The 17,498-nt window shown below is 40.7% G+C and overlaps 1 protein-coding gene across 1 annotated transcript; it reads right to left on the bottom strand.

Annotated features, from left to right (window-relative positions):
• Positions 1–2,834: 2,834 nt before the first annotated feature.
• Positions 2,835–14,299, bottom strand: LOC116958724 (speckle-type POZ protein-like). Its single transcript, XM_076060405.1, has 9 exons — positions 14,182–14,299; positions 13,498–13,619; positions 13,173–13,324; positions 9,826–9,953; positions 8,864–9,041; positions 7,399–7,454; positions 6,849–6,971; positions 5,671–5,825; positions 2,835–5,518 (listed from the first exon to the last, which is right to left on the bottom strand). The coding sequence occupies exons 1-9, from the start codon at positions 14,257–14,259 to the stop codon at positions 5,374–5,376; spliced, it is 1,137 nt and encodes a 378-aa protein (XP_075916520.1). The 5' UTR covers positions 14,260–14,299; the 3' UTR covers positions 2,835–5,373.
• Between the last annotated feature and the right edge of the window lie 3,199 nt (positions 14,300–17,498).

The raw sequence follows: 17,498 nt of genomic DNA, 5'->3' as shown, positions 1-17,498 counted from the left end.
GCGTCGTGGTGACGTCACCGCCAATTAGTGGCGGTTGTTGTGAGTGGCTGGGTGAGTGGCTGGGTGAGCGAGCAGGTGAGTGAGTGGGTGAGTGGCTGAGAGAGTGGGTGAGTGGGTGGGTGAGCGTGTGGGCGACTGGGTGAGTGGGTGAGTGGGTGGTGAGTGTGTGGGTGAGTGGGTGGTGAGTGTGTGAGCGACTGGGTGAGTGAGTGTGTAGGTGAGTGGGTGAGTGAGTGTGTGAGGTGAGTGTGTGAGCGACTGGGTGAGCGACTAGGTGAGTGTGTGGGTGGATGAGTGGGTGGGTGACTGTGTGAGTGAGCAACTGGGTGAGCAACTGGGTAAGTGAGTGGGTGTGTGAGTGTGCGTGCGACTGGGTGAGTGAGGGGGTGGGTGAGTGTGTAGATGAGTATGTGAGCGACTGGACGAGTGAGTGTATGAGTGTCTGGGTGAGTGGGTGGGTGAGCGACTGGGTGAGTGTCTGGGTGAGTGGGTGAGTTTGGCGCAGTAGGAGGCACGGGTGGTGCATCAGCCACTCATCTCAGTCAGTCGACCCGTGGCATCTGGGTCTGCCCCGTGACCTGCCAGCGGGCGTTCGACACTTCACGTGGCCTCAGGGTGCACATAGCCTGGCACAAGCGTCGTGGTGACGTCACCGCCACTTAGTGGCGAATGGCGGTTGTTGTTGTTGTTGTTGTCAAAAACAACTCCCTACCTCCACGTGGTGCCGGACAGTGCTGTGGGGTGGAGGGCCAATTCCAATCGGCCTCTTCTGTCAGGTGCATTTGCGACCACTATAGTGGCTAATTAATTGAAGGTGGAGGGGCTGGTAACCCCTCCACCTTCATTTACTTAATTGAAGGTGGAGGGGTTACCCACTCACCCACCCACTCACCCAGACACTCACACATCCACCCACTCACCCAGTCGCCCACCCACTCACCCAGACACTCACCCAGACACTCACCACCCACTCACTCACCCGCCCACACACATCCACCCACTCACCCAGTCGCCCACACACCCAGCCACTCACAACAATCGTCACTAATTGGTGGTGACGTCACCACGACGCATGTGCCAGGCTCACGTGGTTAGCAGTAATTAATTAACTAAGCCCCTCTCCACCTTCAATTGATTACCGCTAACCACGTGAGCCTGGCACAAGCGTCGTGGTGACGTCACCGCCAATTAGTGGCGATTGTTGTGAGTGAGTGGCTGGGTGAGTGGCTGGGTGAGCGAGCAGGTGAGTGAGTGGGTGAGTGGCTGGGTGAGCGAGCGGGTGAGTGAGTGGGTGAGTGGCTGAGAGAGTGGGTGAGTGAGTTCACTTCTCCCAATGGTAAACGGATCTTGTTCAGGGCTGGCCTAGCCCTGATCTCAAGGATAATAAGATTGCTCTCCTGATGACGATTGCTTGTGCTGTGATCGAAACGTCGTAGTTTTTTTGTTATTTTCTTTGAACCTATCTACGTGACTTTACCGAAAGACCCAAGAATGTGAATTCCTGCAGTCACGAAAGCTTTAAGTCAACATTCAAACGTGATTCTTGGAAATCCGAATGAAGTCCACAAGACACAAACACCTCATGAAAGACCCGATGTAAAAGGTACCTGGCTTCGATCTTCCGTAAAGCTTACGGGCTACCCTAAACAACATCCGGTCGATGCACAAAAAAGGAAAACAGAAAAAACTCTCCAGTGTGTGACTGGGCTCACCCAGAACCATGGAACATATAACAATTCAATGCCCGATTCACAAACATAATGGAGGCATTACAGTGATACAATCTGCTACAGCTGACGCAGTCATCCGGCTCTACCACCTCAAAGAAACATTATTGTAGTTGCTACACGTCTGCACATACGAATAAGAGGTTTGTGAAACTTGAATCGATGTGGTCATGCTATATAAAGCTGCTGCACTGGCTGAAATTGTCAGTTTGTATTTATGCATGTTGTTGTTGCAACGCGTTTTCTCAGTGGTCCGTGAACAGTACACGTCGTGTTGAGTGACCAGAACGACACGTACTGCCCCTTCGAGCTTAGTTGTTCCCCTAACTGATAAATGGAGGCTAATGAAAACACTGTTCGTACAGACGTGTCTAATGCCAGACAAGACATTGATTTATGGCACCAATTACCGCAAATGCGAGCTGTTACCTGAGCAAAATGTAACCAAGCAAAAAGTACATTTAAAATAAATAAATCCAACACTCAGTTCAGCAGAAAATACTGAACGTATGACCACCAAAAATAGAATGCGACTTCTAAATTTGAAGCTTTCGTGACTGCAAGGATGAAATTGTCAGTTTGTATTTATGCATGTTGTTGTTGCAACGCAACAACATGCATAGTGGTATTCCAAACTCCCAGGGAGGTGTATTATCATCTTGTGCTAATTCCAAACTTTGTCAGTGGTGCGTTTCATGCTAATTTCCTTTGTCAGAGCGTTTGCTGTTTGCCCCCTCACAGCTTAAAGGGAGGCGACCAGCGCTTGGCTTTCTTCACTCCAACGCTGCCCGCTGGACAGGTTGGTCCCTTCACCTGATGAAGGCCGCTTGTGTTGTGGCCGAAACGTCGTGATTTTTGTTGTTTTAATTTTTTTACCTACGTGACTTTACCGAATAGAACCAAAGAGTAAGAATGCCACTTATAATTATACACATTAAACAGGATGTAATTGAATGGAGTGGTGGCACTAGGAAACTGACGAAACAACCAGTTCAATTCCCAGCCACAGTTAACATCAGTGGGTGAAGAATGACCGACATGGTGTGGTGAGGCCTTCGTTTAAGCAGTGGGTTGACAAAACGCTGTAAATGATGAACAGTGAACGCATTACAATTCTCCAGTGAACTGTTTATCAACACATGGTAAACATGCCTATAAAAGTGGCAAGGCTCCAAAATACAACTTGTTAAAATGTTGTTGTTGGGTGTCAATTGAAATTTGACATATCCACATATCTGTAACATTCCCAGAGTAAAGAACATGACAACTTAAACTGGACATATTTCCAGGTACATTCATGTTTTTTCAACTTTTAAATACACAGCAAAATAGATTCAAAGCTTTCGTGACTGCAGGAATGACTCTTTGGTTCTTTCGGGTAAAGTGTAGTAATTTCTTTCGACGAGACTTTACCGAAAATAAAAAGTGTAACACTGCAAAATGTCATGAATGAAAATATTAACATCAAAAACAATTTTAATGAAAAAAATGTGGAATAAGTGGTGCAGAGCTAAAAGCAGCTTTTTTTCTTATATCCAAATACTGATTTCTAGAAGAGATCAGATAACGATAATATATTTACCACATGAAAAGGGTTTATATTGCCATTTATAATGCAAATCAATTTAGAAAACACGTAATATACAAGAATGGTTCATTTTGCAATTCCAATCATCTGCTGACAATTCATTGTAAAAGGGCCTTACAAAACATTTATATTACATCCAAAACAGTATTATCTGTAATGGAAAAAGATAAAAAGGTCAAACATTGGGGCACTATACCGCATTTCTAGCTTCAAGTTTATATTTTTGTATTACAATTGTAGCAAAAAATTTTAATTTAACCAATTAACATATTTTCATCTCTGAATATGCAAAAAAACTCGTGGGAAGAACCCAAAACTGTCTTGCATGCAATCACACTTTTTCAAAACACACACTTTTTACAAAGACCATATTATTATTTCTGCAATTATATATATTTTTTGGCAGTTACAGTATATCCATTTTCCAATAAACATTTACATTTGGCGCAAAGTGTTTTCAATTTCGGAAGTCATACAAGGCAACAATTTGAAGAGTACATTATCGGTAACTGCCTGATACATTTCAGGGGTCAATTAGTCCACCGCACTCACACTCACTTATGACAGCATAGACTTGCTGCAGATTAGAACCCCAATCAGATTTCAATGCTTTAACTCTCACCATGACAACAAATAACTTCCCCGAATCACCTAATCAGTTTTTAATTGAATAGGTAGAGTGCAATGTACCATATACATCTTTAGCATCAAATATATATAAGGACGAAACTAAAATATTAAACAAATAACAAAATAAATAGACTGCTTACAACACTGGCTATCCTTAATTTTGCATGTATTATCCAACTTGTTTTGTACGTTTAACACGTAAAAAAAACTCCAACATTCTCGTCGTTTGCATTTGTTCATATCCCAACACATTGCATTAGATTGTAATATTCTTAAAATCGACTCAAATCCATGACACTGCTCATTTGTTGTACTTTCATATTATATCCTGCAGCTTTGAATATTATTTAAATCTGTGCTTCCAAATCTATGTGTGTAATCCTTCGAAGCTTATGCAATTTTATGTACAATTTAATTTTAAGTGAGAGGTTACGTAAAACAGCGCTGATGCAAAAATTATGGTCCTTCCAATCACGTAAAACTCTGGGTTGACATGATGCTACGAGTTGGTAATAGATGAAATTCATAATAAAAACAAATCATTACAATATAATACGAAACAAAACTTAGAAAACAGCACATCTTGTTTCCGTGAATACAAACTACTAAATTGATGGACATAAGATTTACTTTTGTTGTAAGTCAAAAACCTTTGGGTCATACATGAAAGCCCATACGAGCAAAAAAGTGAAATGTTATCAACTGCGTAACATGGCCAAATTGATGCTGTGCCTTGCCTTTTCTTACACCGAGCACTCCATCCATGCTTTGTTATACGCAGGATACACGACTGCAATATTATCTTTGTCAGTCTTCAAACTCGCGCAATCATAGTACTCCTGTTCTAGTCAATGCATAAGCTGTCTGTGCAATGAAAAATCAATCTGAAAAGTTTACCTCTTGAATTAAGGCCTTATATGGCTTGGCACATTCTTATCTTTCAGAACTGGTTGTTCCCTATACCACTATCTGTAACCTTGAGTACACAGACACTGGACGAATACTCATCCTTCACGTTAAGGTAGACATTGCAGGGTTTTAGACCATTCTGTTTTTGCTTAACTAAACAATTGAACCAAATTGTCCTGCCACCTAGGGACAATCACATCGAACGTTTTATTTTACACTCTCTCAATTGGGATATGTCGTGGTGTTTATTAGGTTGTAGTTTTCCACTTTTTCTACATATATACTTGTTTATAGAGTTGTAGATGTATAGATGTAACACTATATTACATGGTAAAGTGAATTTGGCCACCTTTTTGTGAAAGTAAACATATTTGCTTAAATTAACATTATTTTCAAAGCAGAGGAAAGTTGGTAGTCTAATGCAAAGTCTTCACGGTTGTTTGCATGGAGGCCACAGGTAAATAACCGCACCGTGCAGCCAAAGTTTTCCTGGTCATAGATGTTCTTTGCCTGCCACCGTTAAGTCTGTTTGAGACGCTTGCATGGAGGTCCCAGCTGTGGAGACTGGGCCGTGGCCAAGGCACGGAAAGCATCCGCAACCAGGTGAGGGCGAGACAGAACCATGGACTTCCAGCCCGCCGTCTCTATTACGTCCATCGCATGACTGCAAGTACAAGTCAGGGTTAAGCGAGCTCCTAATAAGCAGTGTCTATAAGGATTGGGGCAAACGGTTAGTCTCCATTAAAAGGGACTGTAATGCAAATTGCCAGGTAACATCATCAATGTTATGCAGCTCAGTGACAGTCACACTCTCACTAGACTTGCCTGTTTATTATGAAGTCAATGGCCCGGGCCTTCAACTGCTCTGCACTGTGCAAATCGGCCAAGATCAAAGTCTCTACAACATTTTCCACCGACAAGTTTGTGCATAGTGCCTCCTCGCACATCACCTTCAACCTCTCTAATGCATACTTGAGAAAAGTAAAAACAAAGTGCAATTTCAGTATTAAGAACACTATTTTCTCTACCTATTTCGCTTGCATAACATTCCCTTACCCCATGAACTACTTTATAAACGCAGTATATAGCAGTCAAATGTTTGAGAATTTTCTTAAAACATGGCATCAACCTTTCAGCATATTTATGTTTTAAGTCATGTATTTATTGATCTCTACTATAATTAGGGGTCCTTGTCCTAAACTTTATTATATTGGTTACAAAGTCATGCAAATTACAAAGGAGGTGAGATGTTGTTTTCCAAGAGCTTAAAGAGTTTGGTTGTTAAGCTGATAAACAATGCAACTGCAAGCCACCATATTTCAACTCTAGCAGAATATTAAACTTTAATGAACAAAGCTTGAACATGCGACTTTATACGATTTGTATTCTTATTTCATTACAATCGCTTTAGGAACTATTGAATATGATGTTCCAGAAGGGAGAGTAATGACTCTTAACTGATTATCTGGCAGATCTTCAGGAACAGCAGGATATCCATTTCCTTAATAAAAGTATATTTGTTCCAATTTATTTCTATACAGCCATGCCATATCAAACAATCTTTTAAAACACTTCCCTTTATTTTATTACTAATTGTATCAATTGTTAATGTGATTAACAAAAAACCCTCAATACAAGAACACACAGCCAAATGGTTGCACTTAGGATAAAAATGCTGCATGTGAATGCACTTCAATGCACACGTACTAGCCTCTAGCATGGACTAATACCAGTTTGACATTCAATTCAATTGTGAAATTGCATGACAATTTATATTTTTTGTTGAAAATTCAATCATCTCCCAGGACATCAATTCCAAAACCTGAAAGCACTAATGTGAACGTCTACATCATATACATTTGCTATTCATATTATTTGTGACACGGGCTTTAGAAAATACCTAAATGCTGTTTTAATTTCACTTGCGACCTACAACTGCATACCGATACATCACAAGGTGGTGCGATCTCATGTTAATATTTTAAGCGTGTAACCTTGTCAGCAGCGGCCAGCAGCTCATCAGCCATCTTCTCCAGGTTTGGAGCCCTTCCCGTATAGACAAAACTCATCATTTCCTTGAACACGTCAGGCTCCACATCATTAATCTCCACTCGATTCTGCAAGGTAGCAACACAATATATTCAAATTAACTTCGGCATATATTGGGAGACGAAAATATAGCATTAAATTAAATAAACATCCTTTATATCTACACAACACATGTAAAGTGGCTCCATTCAAGTTGTATTCAACTTGCCGATGACTATTTATTGCGCGTAATAAATCCATTCTTGACACACATGCAATGGCCTTCTGTGAAATGTTGTATAAAAAATAGCTATAAAATACAATCTAACATTCCCTCGGAATGAATACTTTTTGATAATAAACGTGCAATGCGCCAAAAGAGTTACTAGGGTAATAGTTCAACATTTGACAGCACTCTCAAGAGATACTTATCAACCGATCCATTGTGACAAATGCACCTTGGAAATGTATGATCACAGTATTAATGTGCTGTATTAAGATTGCATTTAAAGATACCTTTTTGCTCTCTTCCATTTCATGTTCAAACATAGCATTAAAAACAAGTGACCGACCTGAAAAAGGTAAAGCAACTGTTAACAAATAGAGTAAAACCTTGGATTGCGAGAATAATTTGTTCCGGAAACGTGTTTGTAATCCAAAGCACTCGTATATCAAAGCACTCGTATATCAGTTGTGATCACGTGACGCTCGGCAGACAAAGCGTATACGTACTACTCGTATTGCAAAACCTCACTCGTTTATCAAATTAATATTTATTAAAAAAATTTGTTCGTCTTGCAAAACACTTGCAGACCAAGTTACTCGCAATTCAAGGTTTTACTGTACAGTGAATTGGAAAAACACCAGAATGTGGTACAGACACATTTAGATGTTATATCTAGAGATCAAATAATCTAGATACAAAAGAGGTAAAATCCAGATCCATATTTTATTTCATATGGCATATCCATTACAGATTTGTCAAACATGGACGCAAATAAATGTCCAAATTAGAGGCTCAAAACCTACACCATAACTGCATTGTGAAAAATGAATTCCTGCACAACAACGATATAGTGAAGTAAATAAAAACGGAATAAAAACTTTAGCAACAGGCTAATTAAATATGTTCATCTCTCACACAATACAATATTACATTTATATATGTAGTGACATCGCGAATGTCACTGTGTAATGCCGGCTATAGAGAGGCACGGCGTGCGATGTATTAACATCGCGGGCACCACGTGGATGTGGGTGCAGTACCGGCCCGAGAGGGGCATGGTGAGCGCTGTCTGACAGTGCTGAGTGGCACCACGCTCTGCGTGGGGTGCCGACCCCTACAGGATAGGGTGTGAGAGTGCTGGCCATGGGAATGGGGTTACCAAGGGCCATGGCACTTGACCACGAAGGACACGTGACCGGTAAAGTGTACACAGGGCCCCCAGGTGGGGGCTAGGGGTGGTCACGTGTCAGGGCCGGGAACCCGCTAGAGGATTCCAGAAGGTGGTCGTGGCCAAGGGCGGAGCCACCCCCGCCACAGAGGATAAAAGCCGGGTCCCTGAGAGGGACCGGCTGCTGTTGTTCATCCTGAAGAATCTACGTCCTACAAGAGTCACCAACACGTGGACCCGGACCCCGGCCAGGGTCCGGTCCGTCGTAGCTAATTCCCGTGTAATTAGTGTAGATAGCCTGGTGGTCCACCACCATAGGTTGTTCATGTGTTACGGGGTAGTACCCCGTGTGTCGGTTGAAGAAGTGCGTCTGTGACTCAGTTGAATACATTACACATATTTACTGATGTATCCTTTAACAAAAAGCATTACAAATTGACGTAAGCATTTGCCAGTGTTAGTTAATAAAATTCAGTGTAAAACAGGAAATGGCTGTAGTTGATTACCCCAAACTAATTACAGTATCATTAATTATATGGTTCTATTGTACACTAAACGACGCATGTGTTGCTTGTTGTGGCACAGACCTGCCAATACGGCCTTGTGTGCTTTAAACTCCTGGCCACCAACACGAAGCAGGCAGTCAGTGAAGCGGGAATTGTCCCAGATCTCCCCGAAGTCAACTGCCAGCCGGCAATCTGGCACTATCAATGTACTCATGCTGGATTGACCAGAAATGTTCACGGAATCCTGCACCACACTAACCTGCATAGACATCAACCAGCTTTGAGAAGGCATTTGATGATTTTTTTTTACAAATCCTCACTTAACTACACATTTTGCATGAAGATGTAGGCTTTGGTTCAATCAAGCAAGCAAATCTGCACAGACATCCTATATCAGAACAAGTGTTGTGAATAATGCCAAAATAGAGGTCCGTGAAATGTTTTTCATATTAATCAATTTTCATTCTATATTTTTGTCAAGTTATTTTACACTGTATAAACAGTTTAAACAGGTAGTGAGGCCCCTAATTATGGGTTCTGCACAACAACAGAGGAAGTGAACAGCCCTTCTTGATGTGCTTCCTTTCATTATCAAAAATGCTTGTATTTTGTAAAGTATTTTAAAGGTAAAAAATATAAATCTGGCTGATTAAAAGGACCCCCCTAAGGACAAGAAACATTTACATCAAACTGGCTGATGTCCGAGAATAGGAAAAGGAATTCATGTGGCGACATTTAAACAAAACACTTTATGTAATACCTGACATTCTAGTTTATAAAAATGTCAAGGTTTAAATATAAACACTATCCAGAGGGAGAAAACCTAAAAAAAATTACGCTTGATTATTTAATTGTTGTGCTATGTTAACTCTAGCACCAGTGGAGGAAAAACGTGCTTGTAAAACTCATGTTAACAATTTCCTTGTATGGAACAGGGAAAGTAATTATTACAATCTTCAATTAAGTAGAATATTGACTCCAACTGTGCAATTGTAATGACTAAAATAGAAAATTACACATTAGCTGCAGCATGTCATACTTACTTCACCAAATAGTGTCAGTTTGTTATCTGGAAGCAAGCTATTAGATTCATCAAGCAAAAAATCTCTTCGAATGAATTTTTTAAATCCCCAGTCTTTTCCTTGGAAAAAGCGGTATGCTCGCGGGCTCTCTGTAAAAAAATAGATTTCAAACAATACTCACCAGTTCTTACAATAAACGGTGGTAATTTCATGTAATGGGAATTTTTTTTTTTATTCTATTTTCAAAGTGTAAAGACAGCAATGTATTCTAAAGCCCTGCGCCACGGTGGCAGTCAACTACCTCGCCTGGTATATAGGTCATGGGTTCGATCTCAACCCTGATGCCTGTATATTTGGAATCTGCATGTTCTCCTTGTGGTTGCATGTATTTTTATCCAGATCTTCCGGTTTTTCCCTCCATATTTATAAAAATCCAGAGTATTTGGCTGCTATACATTTCCACACAATAAGCCATCTCGTTAAGCTATCGTTTGTGGCCGGGGCACTTCTGAAAAAGAGCTATGTACAGTGAGGGAAAAAAAGTATTTGATTCCCTGCTGATTTTGTACGTTTGCCCACTGACAAAGAAATGATCAGTCTATCATTTTAATGGTAGGTTTATTTGAACAGTGAGAGACAGAAAAACAACAAAATTCAGAAAAACGCATGTCAAAAATGTTATAAATTGATTTGCATTTTAATGAGGGAAATAAGTATTTGACCCCTCTGCAAAACATGACCTAGTACTTGGTGGCAAAACCCTTGTTGGCAATCACAGAGGTCAGACGTTTCTTGTAGTTGGCCACCTGGTTTGCACACATCTCAGGAGGGATTTTGTCCCACTCCTCTTTGCAGATCTTCTCCAAGTCATTAAGGTTTCGAGGCTGATGTTTGGCAACTCGAACCTTCAGCTCCCTCCACATATTTTCTATGGGATTAAGGTCTGGAGACTGGCTAGGCCACTCCAGGACCTTAATGTGCTTTTTCTTGAGCCACTCCTTTGTTGCCTTGGCCGTGTGTTTTAGGTTATTGTCATGCTGGGATACCCATACAGGACCCATTTTCAATGCCCTGGCTGAGGGAAGGAGGTTCTCACCCAAGATTTGACGGTACATGGCCCCGTCCATTTTCCCTTTGATGCGGTGAAGTTGTCCCGTCCCCTTAGCAGAAAAACACCCCCAAAGCATAATGTTTACACCTCCATGTTTGACAGTGGGGATGGTGTTCTTGGGGTCATAGGCAGCATTCCTCCTCCTCCAAACACGGCGAGTTGAGTTGATGCCAAAGAGGTCCATTTTGGTCTCATCTGACCACAACACTTTCACCCAGTTGTCCTCTGAATCACTCAGATGTTCATTGGCAAGCTTCAGACAGGCATGTATATGTACTTTGTTTTGCAGGGGGACCTTGCGGGCGCTGCAGGATTTCAGTCCTTCACGGCGTAGTGTGTTACCAATTGTTTTCTTGGTGACTATGGTCCCAGCTGCCTTGAGATCATTGACAAGATCCTCCCGTGTAGTTCTGGGCTGATTCCTCACCGTTCTCATGATCATTGCAACCCCACGAGGTGAGATCTTGCATGGGGCCCCAAACCGAGGGAGATTGACAGTTCTTTTGTGTTTCTTCCATTTGCGAATAATCGCACCAACTGTTGTCACCTTCTCACCAAGCTGCTTGGCAATGGTCTTGTAGCCCATTCCAGCCTTGTGTAGGTCTACAATCTTGTCCCTGACATCCTTGGAGAGCTCTTTGGTCTTGGCCATGGTGGAGAGTTTGGAATCTGATTGATTGCTTCTGTGGAAAGGTGTCTGTTATACAGGTAAGCTGAGATTAGGAGCACCCCCTTTAAGAGTGTGCTCCTAATCTCAGCTCGTTACCTGTATAAACGACACCTGGGAGCCAGAAATCTTTCTGATTGAGAGGGAGTCAAATACTTATTTCCCTCATTAAAATGCCAATCAATTTATACAATTTTTGACATGCGTTTTTCTGGATTTTGTTGTAGTTATTCTGTCTCTCACTGTTGAAATAAACCTACCATTAAAATTATAGACTGATCATTTCTTTGTTAGTGGGCAAACGTACAAAATCAGCAGGGCATCAAATACTTTTTTCCCACACTGTAGTTCAGTGGGCCTTGCCTGGTAAAATAAAAATAGTTCAGTTTAGCTTTTAACTTCAAGGTAGATGAAAATCAGACCTGGATTTAAGTGTATGAAGATATAGTTCATATGGATTAGTTGAATGTGTTTGTGTATTAATAATGCTTGTCTTTGTAAACATGGTTGTGTGACGTGAGTTACATGTTAACATTACCAAAGACAACACCAAAGCAAATAATAAGAAAAAAACATGAAAGTTTAAAACAAAAAGATAGATTTAGACTCTCAGAAACATGTTAATAGCCTTAGCAAAGCACAGTAAATGTATGGATGTCATCACTTAAAATAGTTATCGCGCATTGAAAGAGTATCCTGAAAGTAATAAGGCAATTATAAAACAAACAATATGAACCACTAAAGCAAGGTAAAGGAGAAGTGTGAAATGGGATGAAAATGCCAACCTTTGTAAAACCACCAGAAATGAATAAAAAAATGGATGAGAATACAAACAAAAATAATGAAGTTGTAATAAACAGTGAGTGCAAGCAGAAAAATAAAGCCGTCACTTGATAAATTACAATGGAATAACACATGGTGAAGATTGTAAAACTAGGAAAAGAAATGTCCGTGAATGACAATGTCCAGGTACACTAAGCAAAATAAAATAATTATTGGAGGGTCAATATCATGGAAAACACAAAAAATATGCATAATGGCAACTTCTGAAGGTGGAACAGGATCAAGAGCACTTTTGGAATATTAATTTGATAATGAAAAGTTGCAATGTGCTACAGGATGAAAGATTCCAATCTAGTGCATATTACCTACTATGAAACACTGATTACAAATAGAAACACTGACAAATGGAACAAAACCAAAAAGTACACAAAGCGTGGAGAGAAGTATGTTGAGAATTACAGTGAGAAACTGAAAGAGGAACACGTTGGTCAAATCAAAACGGCAAATTAGAGACAACATATTGACTGTTGTAAATATAGATTGGGCTTGGACAGGACACATCGCTAAATGGGATGGTTGATGGATGAGACTAGTGGTCGAATAGGAAGAAAAGTAGAGTACATGCCCAAGACGATGTCAAACGTAGACAAGGAGATATTAGATCAGCTCATGTGAAGGATGAGGGATGGTGTTCGTAAGGTTTATACAATGTTTCAAGCAGTCGATAAATAATGGCTGATTATGATATAATCCTGTTACCAAATACACATATGACGTGAATTGATACTTAAATACAAGTAGTTTCACCCATAGCCTTGGTTTCCTCTCCCTTGGCATTAAGAATAGAAACCTTGAACTTGGCGTAGACTTCACTCTTGGGACAGCTGACCAATAACAAGTACAACGATAGGTAATCTTTACTCTCTTCGTCAAGACCCTTGGGGTGTATGCGTAGGCACCTGATTGAACATATAAACAAGACATATTAGGTGTGTATGTACGCGCAGACTACATTGCTAAAACAATATAGTATGAACTAAAACATGCACTATGCAAAATTGTTCTAGTAAAGCACCTCCGTGAGCATTGTGATTTTTTTTTAATGTCATAAAATAGCCAGAATTTACTGTACCATTTCAATGTATCATTGGTGCCTGCTGAAAATGTAGAACTCTTGAGAACTTGGCCCATTTCTTCACGACAGAAGCTGAAATTGTTGATGGTCCACATATAAGAGAACTTTACAACCTTAACCTGAAATACACGAGCACATAACAGCTATAAAGCTCATTCATTACCATAAATACATGACCATTGACAAACCCTCAAGTATTTCACCCACACATCTGAATATTGTGCTCAAAAACACAAACTGCCTATAAGGAAAGAAACATTACTGTACATGAAAGGGTCTTATTAGTGTTCTGGGATTACCTTGCATGTTCATTACTGCACAGCGTTAACACAAGTCTCAACATGTCATAGATTAGAGTGTGCAATAAAAGGCCTTTTTATTTTTTTTATTTGATAAAAACTGCTGCCCCTTTTGTAAAAATACACTACCAGTCAAAATCAGAGACAATTATCTAGTATAATGTTGTTAGTGCAATTCTATGAACTTTGCAATCTGATGTACAAAAATAGCCTGTACAATGATAATCCATAATTGCACTTACACATAATTATGAAACCATTTTGGATGGCTTTGCGATGAACAAAAAACGTGTAAAAGTTAAATGCATTAGCCATGCGCATACTTTGACCGGCACAAGACGGAGACCCGTTGAATGTGATTGGCCACAGGGGAACAAGTTACCTGTGTGTAGCACCAGCTTTCTGCGATGGGCGCATTGGACATTTCAGACGGAGGTGGGGGGCTCGGGGCCCTGGACATGTTTGCATTGAATGCGAGGGAAGTGACATCATCAGGTGACATTAAGAGGGAAGTGACATCATGAGGTGACATTAAGCAGGAAGTGACATCATCAGGCGACATTAAGAAGGAAGTGACATCAGGCGACATTTAGACGGAAGTGACATCATCAGGTGACATTGAGAGGGAAGTGACATCAATAGGCAACAATAAGAGGGAAGTGACATCATCAGGCGACATTAAGAGGGAAGTGACATCATCAGGCGATATTAAGAGGGAAGTGACATCATCAGGCGATATTAACAGGGAAGTGACATCATTAGGCGACATTAAGAGGTAAGTGACATCATCAGGCGACATTAAGAGGGAAGTGACATCATCAGTCAACATTAAGAGGGAAGTGACATCATTAGGCGACATTAAGAGGGAAGTGACATCATCAGGCGATATTAACATGTAAGTGACATCATCAGGCGATATTAACACGTAAGTGACTACGAGATTACGAGTTAAATGTTCTTGCTGTGGTTTTCACACCTGACGATGATTGCTTGTGTTGCGGTCGAAACGTCGTAAGAATTTTATTGTTTTATATATTTTTTTATTATTTTATTGTTTCCCTTCTACGTGGTGACTTTACCGAAAGAACAAAGAATATGAATCGCCGCAGTCACGAAAGATTTAAATAATTAAATAAAATTGCAAGAGATTGATTATTCGTGCAAAAGAGCGTCGCGTAACCGATCACTCAGGAGTGGGACCTGCGCCTTTAGTGGCACCCCGACGTGAAACGAGCACATGGCACCAACTGTCCCCACTTCCTGAAACGGAACGGGGTTTTACAATCGATGCACGTGCAACTAGTCTCAATGATTGTTGCGCACAGGAGTGCTTCAGGAGAGCATCAGCGAGGTTTTACTGTTCCTCCTCCACTAGAGGGGCGCAGGCTACAGCACAGCGGTTTACCACCAGGCACTCCGTAGTTTGGGTTGTGTGGACACAACATCGCAGGGCTGTGAGACTTCTTGAAGGAGGAGATGTGGCACATCAGCCTGTTGATGTTTTGATTTAAAGCTTTCCTTACTGCAGTAATTCATATTCTTAGCTCTTTCGGTAAAGTCACGTTGAAGGGAAACAATAAAATATATTTTGATCTAAAGCTTTCGTGACTGCACTAATTCATATTCTTAGTTTTTTCGGTAAAGTCACGTTGAAGAGAAACAACAAAATAACAAAATATATATAAAACAATAAAAAATTCTCACGACGTTTCGACCATAACTCAAACGGTCATCATCAGGTGTGTTGGTTTGCATAAATTTATTTTTAAACGGCACATTTATTTATAAATTATGATGACCGTTTGAGTTATGGTCGAAACGTCGTGAGAATTTTTTATTGTTTTATATATATTTTGTTATTTTGTTGTTTCTCTTCAACGTGACTTTACCGAAAAAAACTAAGAATATGAATTACTGCAGTCACGAAAGCTTTAAATCAAAATTTAATCGCCTCTACGGGGAGGGTTTTCACATAACTTTAAGATCCTTCAACAAACTCCGGGATAAGAAAGCTCAGCTGATCGAGTCTCTCACCTTCCTGAAGAGATGCCGCGACTCTGGGGTAATACCAATCGCATTTACACTGACCTCTGCTGCTGTAACTTCTTCTAATGCGAAACGAATTCTTTTCAAAACTAGCTTAGCTCTTATCTCAGAAAAAATCAGACTTATACGCACAGAACTAGATCAGTTAGACAAGACACTCTACAAATCACACTTATCATTGACGGCAATAATGTCCACATCGGATTGGGAACATGTAGACAATATGACTGCCTCTTCAGCTGCTACTATGTCGACCAAATGTAAGGAAAACCTGATTTCCAAATTTAACCTCCTCTTCAACAAAAGACCGGACCCACACACCAAAAAGTTAGACGTTAATAAAGTCGTAATTAATCGCAGTAACAGTTCTATTTCCGATGGTCTGAAATCCGTTTTAGCTAAAGGTCTAAACTTTGCAGTCACACCTCAACACATACCAGTTAATGATATAATTGCCCAGGTAGACGTTGCTCTCAGGGGCCTGGGTCACATCGCTGCAGACGTAGCAAGATCTGAAATCGCTGCAACCCTCAAAAACGCTAAGATGCCAGCTAGCAACCTCAGCAAAGATGAGCGTTTTGAATTATATAAATTAAAAAAGAGGAATGATATTGTAGTTCTCTCAGCTGACAAAGGCAATGCTACTGTCATCATGGATAAAATAGAATACAACAACAAAATTAAAGAATTACTCGACGATGGTAGTTATACAAAAATAAAAAGAGATCCCACCAACAGCCTCGTCACAAAAACCAACAAAATAATTTCTGATTCAACCGCATTAATTGATCAATCTAAACAGTTTTCGTTGAAACCTTCTGCTGCCAGGCCACCAAGATTATACGGCTTACCAAAAATACATAAAGTTGATACACCTCTTCGTCCCATAGTCTCTACTATCAGCTCCCCCACCTACAAACTAGCTCGTTTTTTGTCTGAAATCCTGCGTCCTTTCACTGGAAAGACCACCTCTGCGGTACAAAATTCTACTCACCTGGTATCAACAATCAAGGGTATTTCCCTGTCCCCAGACGACCTGCTTGTCAGTTTTGATGTAGTTTCCTTATTCACCAAGGTTCCTGTACCTGACACCATTGCAATCATTGAAGACTTGGTTCATCAAGGACTAAACACTGAGGTACCCCCCCTGGTGAGACACTGTTTAACCAATACATACTTCACTTGGAATGGAACTTTCTACAAACAAACTGAGGGCACCCCAATGGGCTCCCCCCTTTCTCCAGTTATAGCTAACATTTTCATGGAGAAATTTGAGACTGACGCCATCCAGACTGCCACTCTGCGCCCAACCTTATGGAAGAGGTACGTGGATGACACTTTTGTCATCTGGCCACATGGCCGGCCTGCTCTAGACCAATTCTTCGACCACATCAATTCCATACACCCAGCCATCAGATTTACCATGGAAGTCGAAATAGATGGCAAGATACCTTTTTTGGATGTCCTAATTAAAAAGAGACCTGATGGTTCAATGAGCCACTCTGTCTACAGGAAAGCTACCCATACGGATGCTTATCTGAAACCGGATTCCCATCACCATCCATCACAGAAGAATTCTCTCATCAAGACTCTGTATCATAGAGCCCAATGCATATCCGACCAGGAACACATAAGCAGTGAACTCAAGCACGT

Source organism: Petromyzon marinus, unplaced genomic scaffold, assembly GCF_048934315.1.
Source record: "Petromyzon marinus isolate PM22_M1 ecotype Great Lakes invasive population unplaced genomic scaffold, UKy_Petmar_22M1.pri1.0 PM_G_Scaffold_19, whole genome shotgun sequence".
NCBI classification, from domain to species: Eukaryota; Metazoa; Chordata; class Hyperoartia; order Petromyzontiformes; family Petromyzontidae; genus Petromyzon; species Petromyzon marinus.
This window is presented reverse-complemented; position numbering and strand designations above follow the sequence as displayed.

What these genes read in the sequence shown, in the direction of transcription:
- LOC116958724 (XM_076060405.1), bottom strand. Translation starts at nt 14,259, where the DNA reads ATGTCCAGGGCCCCGAGCCCCCCACCTCCGTCTGAAATGTCCAATGCG. An exon ending in ACACAAGGCCGTATTGGCAG is followed by an intron (nt 7,455 to 8,863) that starts GTCTGTGCCACA and finishes TACCTTTTTCAG; the next exon opens with GTCGGTCACTTGTTTTTAAT. An exon ending in AAATGGAAGAGAGCAAAAAG is followed by an intron (nt 6,972 to 7,398) that starts GTATCTTTAAAT and finishes GCTACCTTGCAG; the next exon opens with AATCGAGTGGAGATTAATGA.